The sequence below is a fragment of the Octopus bimaculoides genome, chromosome 20 (assembly GCF_001194135.2).
Source record: "Octopus bimaculoides isolate UCB-OBI-ISO-001 chromosome 20, ASM119413v2, whole genome shotgun sequence".
In the NCBI taxonomy this organism is placed as follows: domain Eukaryota; kingdom Metazoa; phylum Mollusca; class Cephalopoda; order Octopoda; family Octopodidae; genus Octopus; species Octopus bimaculoides.
Genome location: NC_069000.1, coordinates 41,028,729 through 41,034,962, shown reverse-complemented (window position 1 = coordinate 41,034,962; position 6,234 = coordinate 41,028,729). Strand labels below are relative to the sequence as shown.

The 6,234-nt window shown below is 35.9% G+C and overlaps 1 protein-coding gene across 1 annotated transcript in view; it reads left to right on the top strand.

Moving 5' to 3' along the window:
- The window catches only part of LOC106877957 (myeloperoxidase), a 14,545-nt gene extending 8,317 nt beyond the window's left edge, over window positions 1–6,228 (top strand). Inside the window, exons 6-8 of the mRNA XM_014927035.2 lie at window positions 45–205; window positions 2,840–2,939; window positions 5,540–6,228. Coding sequence (XP_014782521.2) covers window positions 45–205; window positions 2,840–2,939; window positions 5,540–5,891 — 613 coding nt within the window. The 3' untranslated portion in view covers window positions 5,892–6,228. The remainder of the gene's footprint in view (window positions 1–44; window positions 206–2,839; window positions 2,940–5,539) is intronic.
- The last annotated feature ends 6 nt before the right edge of the window (window positions 6,229–6,234 follow it).

Here is a 6,234-nt window from a genome sequence, read left to right as displayed (position 1 = left end):
TATATATATATATATATATGTCTCTGTGTGTGTGTATATTCCAGGAACCCTTACGACATTGGTTTCCTACCTGGAGGTTTTTTGGAAACAATAACTGGTCCCAGTATGCTTGGACCAACGTTAACAAAACTCTTTGAAGAGCAATTTAAGAAGCTGCAGGAAGGTGACAGACTCTATTATGAGCATGATGGTGTATTCGAGTCTTGTAAGTTATAAATTATTTATCATTACAGCTCCATTTATTTTAATTTACTAAAGTTAAATTTCTACGACATTATTCCAATGCGTTGAACATCAGGAATTATGAGTCTTTTAGAGAAACATGTTTCTATTTTTCAGTCTCATATCATTTTTATTCTACTTCCAGGATTTCATCTTTCTGTAACACTTGCATCCTCCAAATATCAGTAAACTAATTTGGGGAGATCTTTATTGTAGACTTGACTGATATCGACTTGTTTTTCGTTCCACATACTTCCAGATATATAGATATCTACTTTTTAAATATAATTATAAAAATGTAAGATTGATAATTTAATCAATGAAATCGTTCGCATGATTCATGGGCTATAATTCATCGACCCCAAAGAGTTAACAAGTAAAGCCACCCACACCTGACAGGTTTTAATCCGAGAAGTTCAAAAGTATATAACTAAATTCTGCAGGTCATTTAGTTTTGCCCTTTCCAGTATCTTCCCTAATATAAATATCGAAGTGAAATACAGTCGCCAAGATCATTGAAAAATAGCAAATGTTACTCATTTCCAGTTAGGCAAATTGCATTGCTAATTAACTCCCGAGATGTGTATTTGATCTATCTTAAATGTAAACATGGAAATGATCTTAACTTGTGACATGTATGAACATCACGCAATACATACGAACTTGTTCATCAGAAATTGATATGTCTAAGACGGACATTGAACCAATGTTGCTTGATGTAACCCAACCAGGGACTCTTTACGAGGTGACGTCTCTGTTACAGATAGCAGCGAAATCTTATTCAGATAAAATCATCCCCCCTTAAAAGACTAAATTGGAGTTTACAATGTCTACAAAAAAAAAAAAGTAAGAAAAATGTGCTGATCAATGTTACATTGTCTTTAACGATATTACGTTTCGATCTAGTTTGACAGAACTAAACATCAGTTGCAAAAACAATTCTACCAATCCGTTGTACAAATAATAATTATTATTTATACTGTAGGCACAGGACCTGAAATTTTGGGAGAGGGGGCTAGTCGTTTGCATCAACACCAGAGCTCACTGATCCCTGAAAGAATTTCAGCGATCCCAAAAGGATGAAAGGTAACGTAGACCTTGATGGAATTTTATCACAGAATGTAAATACCAGCGAAAAGCCGTTAAAGCATCTTTTCCAGCGTGCTAACGATTCTGCGAGCTGGCCTCCTTAACAATCTTAATAATGATGACAATAATAATCCTTTCTACTACAGGCACAGGTCCAGAAATTTTTCGGGGCCGGATGTAGTCGATTATGGCAAGCCCAATCCTTCACTGGTACTTCTGTCCTCGATCCCTAAAGGACGAAAGGCAAAGTCAGCTTTGGCGAAATTTGAACTCAGATGTAAAGACCAATGAAATGACGCTAAGCACTATCGATTCTGTCAGCTCACCATCTTACTACTGATAATAATGGTTTCAAATTTTATCACAAGGTCAGTTAACTTCAGGTGAGTGGGTAAGTCGATGACATCGACCCCAGTATACAACTGGTATTTATTTTATCGACACCAAAAGGAATTTGAACTCAGAACGTAAAACTGACAAAATGATGCAAAATATTTTCTCTCGTGTACTGACGATGCTGACAGCTCCCCGCCTTGATACTGAGTTGGAACATTTTCAATTTTATCAGGATATCGAAGAAGAACTGGAATATAGAATTAACATCATGCAGAGAATTTCTAGCAAAGGTTAAACAGAAGGAGAGACGTATTTCAGGGAGATAGTTTGTCCTCATTGCTGTTTGTAATTTCTATGATACTCGTCTCTCAGATATCACAGAAAGTGACATCGGGGTACATGTTGGAAAGTGGAGAAAGTTGAATCACAATCCTATAGCTTAATAATAGGAAAATGTCTTAGTATTCACTGCTGTTTAAACCTATCTGCGCCATTTCTAATCATAATATGAGGATGAGGTAAAGGCGGCGAGCAGGCAAAATCGTTAGCACGCCGGGCAAACTGCTTAAAATCATTTCATCTATCTTCACTTTCTGAGTTCAAGTTCTAACGAGGTTAACTTTGCCTTTCATCCTTTCGGGTGTTGGTAAAATAAATATCAGTCGAGAACCGATGTCGATCTAATCGACTTATCCCTTGCCCCGAAATCACTGGCCTTGTACCAAAATTTTAAACTATTGTTAGGATGAAATCACAGATTTGCAGGATAGGGATCTATCGTTGAATGAAGCAAACCCAGTCCATATATTCCATTCCAGAGAATGGACGAAATAATTGATTCGGACAAGACTTGAATTAAGAATGCATGAGCAAAGTACGAATACATAAGATATTTTTGTCATTGTTATGAATATGAATTCTTTTGTTTGACTAAATAAGACAGATAGACGTTTGTATGACTGCTACATTTGTTTTACTTGTAATTTAAAGAACTAGGGTGGGAGCGAGTTTGATTTGGCAATAAGATTTGCCTCTTGTATTTCTAGATGCTCTTTTCATGTCAAGTGATTTTTTTTTTGTATATATTTTGTATTCTGTAATGAGTTTTTTTTTTAATTTTTGTTATTTGTTATTTGCATTTTGATGTTATACCATTTCGGCAACTCTTTATTTTACACTTGTCGCATTTCAGACCAACTTCGACAGATCAGAAATATGACTATGGCTCGCCTATTGTGTCGTAACGTAAACGGTTTAACTGAAGTAAAAGAAAAGGCTTTTAACTGTAGTTCGTGAGTATTCATTGTAAACACTTATAATTCGTTAATGTTTTTCTTTCAGTTGCTCACTCACATTATACAATATGTTTATATTGACTGTGGTTTGCAAACTTATGAATATTCTTTTCATAGAAAAGTCTGTACTATTCAGCTATTACATCAACTGAGCGTAGCAAGCTTGCGTGTATATAAATATATTTAAGAAATGAGAGTGTAATATGTGCCTGTATATATATATATATATATATATGGTACAAAACAATTTTTGTACCATATATATATACATATATGGTACAAAACAATTTTTGTTGAAGTACAGTTCTTGATTGAGCAGTAGTGTTAAAAATTCGTGATTGAAAAGCAAACTTCGATTCGTAGTTCCAGTGTTCCAGATAAATGGGGCTTGAATTTAATTGAGAATGACATTGGATATTTCAACATTAAAAACGTGTGACATGGGTTGCACCGTTGCAATTTGATCATGTGGTAATACTGGTCCCTCTCTTTCCTTCAGACTAAAGGTATCCCAACCATGGAAACCTCACCTTAATTTCAGCGATAAAATACACAATCGATTACAAACAGACTTCTTCAGCAGCTTTAAATTCTGGTGGTGAACACAGAAAAAGGGTGAGAGGACCCTGACTGACTAAGCAGTACAGTTGCTGTTATTCATCACTTGTGATGCACATATTAGCAAAGTTCTGAAGATAATGAGCTTCTTTTTGAAGATAATGGATTTCTTTTACTTCGATTTTTCATATTTCAACTTATGGGACGCATGTTCACAATAGAGCGTCTAGTCATGAGTCAAAGTTTCCTTGCTGACGATATAATGGACTTTGACGCCAGTGAGTGTCATGTTTTTGGTGCGAAGTGAGATTATTGTCCATATTTTATGACATTGATAGTGCTTTTACTTAATGGTATTTCACCCTTCATCCCTAGTCTTTTCTGGTATCCAGTAGAAAGGGTCAGTGTAGCGTAGATTAAAGATGTATATCTTATGCTTTGTACGGTTTTTAGAGAATAATTTTTTGAAAATTATTTGAGATGTGAGCTTGCTATCAGAATATGAGACTTTTACTTGGATATGTTAATTTGCATCTGTAATGTACGTTGTAGTAGGTGTTAGAGGTATTGATGTTAATTAGTTTGTTTTACAGTTTGTCCTGTGCTTTATGTAATAAACAACTATTTTCCAGTTAATTTGCGTCGTATACAGTGTTGGACTGTTGTATACGATTGACAATTTTATTCGTGTAATTGAATTACATTATTTATCGAGAGGTAATATTTGTCTCCGCTTAAACATGGATGTTCTGTTAGAACCAAGATTATTTCTATAGTTACCATGAAAATAAATACATCATATGGCTTTCAATGCAAAATGCACTCTTGTTTATATCTCCAGCGGGGATGCAATTCCCCACCAACTCCAGCGCCGAATTGACAAGTCCACATGATTTCGATCCGCCTTGATCTTATCAATCTTATCAATGATGGACTCTCGATGGCTAGAGATAACAGCGATTTGTCTTCCCGTTAGCATTAGAAGATCAGCGCAATGTCAAGCACTAGTGTCGTGATTAACAGTTATCTTGTTTTAAAATATTTATATACAACAGAGGCAGTATAAATAAGGAGATGCAATATTCATCCCTTCTTAAACAAACTTTACTGTGATAATTACCATGAGAAAAGAAGTCTTCCATATTGGCTTTTGGTGCAAAACGGACTCTTGTTTATGTCGCAAGCGGGGAGACAAATCCGCGCCACCTCCAGCTCCGAGATCATCAGATCACAATGACATTATTTATACTGCTGAATGCCGTTACGTTCTGAGTTCAAATTCCGCCGAGGTCGACTTTCTCTTTCATCCTTTCGGGGTCGATAAATTAAGTACCAGTTACGCTCGGGGTCGATGTAATCAACTTAATGCCTTTGTCTGTCCTTGTTTGTCCCCTCTATATTTAGCCCCTTGTGGACAATAAAGAAATAAGAAACGTCAAGACGCCGGACGAAATGCTTAGCGGTATTTCGTCTGTCTTTATGTTCTGAGTTCAAATTCCGCCGAGGTCGACTTTGCCTTTCATCTTTTCGAGGTCGATTAAATAAGTAACAGTTGCGTACTGGGGATCGATCTAATCGACTGGCCCCCTCTCCCAAAATCTCGGGCCTTGTCCCTGAGGTACAAAAGATTATTTATACTGCTGATACATTTCTATGTTTGTATCTTCTATATTTGTCTACACTGATTTGAACGAGTAGTTTTCTTATAATAAAGGTGTACTTATAGTGAGGGTTAGTTCTGTTGTGATAGAACATGCTTTTTTTTTTACATAATTTGAGATCAGCATCTCAGTCAAATGGGAGACGATTGCAACGTATGTATTTTTGTTCGTGTGCGTGTGCGTGTGCGTGTGTGCGCGCGCGCTTCAATAGGGAGTTCATGTTTTCGAACAACCAGGTACGTACATTATCGAAGTTGTTATTTTTTGTTGTTTTACTTTTTAGATTACTGAATTTTTCTGTCTTCTCACTTTATATTTTCTTTTATATTTTATGATGTACGCTTATTTTGCTCCTCTTTATTTTTATTCTCTTTCAAGGATCGAAGTTGACTGCTCTAGTTTACCTGATATAGATTTTTGCGAATATCATTGTATCTCAAGAGAATGGTCCGATTTCGGATCCATTTCACCAGTATGTACTAAAATTGATATACAAGTACGTTATTGTAAGTCAACCAATCCAACTCAGTGTCCTTGCATCGACATTCCATTTAGATTGACTCCGTGTCCAAATGCTCTGGCGGATAAAAGAATGGTGGCATTATTGAATATGTATGCGATAAAGGCGTCTAAGATATCGGAATTCATCGCTTATTATATTGGCGGTTATAACGCAACTTTGCACGATAAGATAACAGATGGATTTATACAATGGATAGGAAATCCATAGAATTCTACAAAGTGATGAGTAGCAGTGACAACAGTAACAATAGACTAGTAGAAGTAATAGTGTCATAAGAAAGAACAGTAAATGAAATAGAAGTAGTAAATGTATACAGATTTTTATGAATGTAAAGTTTATTTGATGAATGTAGAATATAAATAAAAGAATGTGTGTGTGTGTGTGTGTGTGTGTGTGTGTGTGAGTGTAGCACATGTGAATCGTTGACTATTTCTTTCCTCCGTCTTCCTTTTGCATTGGACTTTCCTCTGTTTCTCAGGAAGAGCTTTGCTCGAACCGTAAACCCACCTTTCTTTCTTTTCCTGAGCATCCATCAATACTTTACATGTAC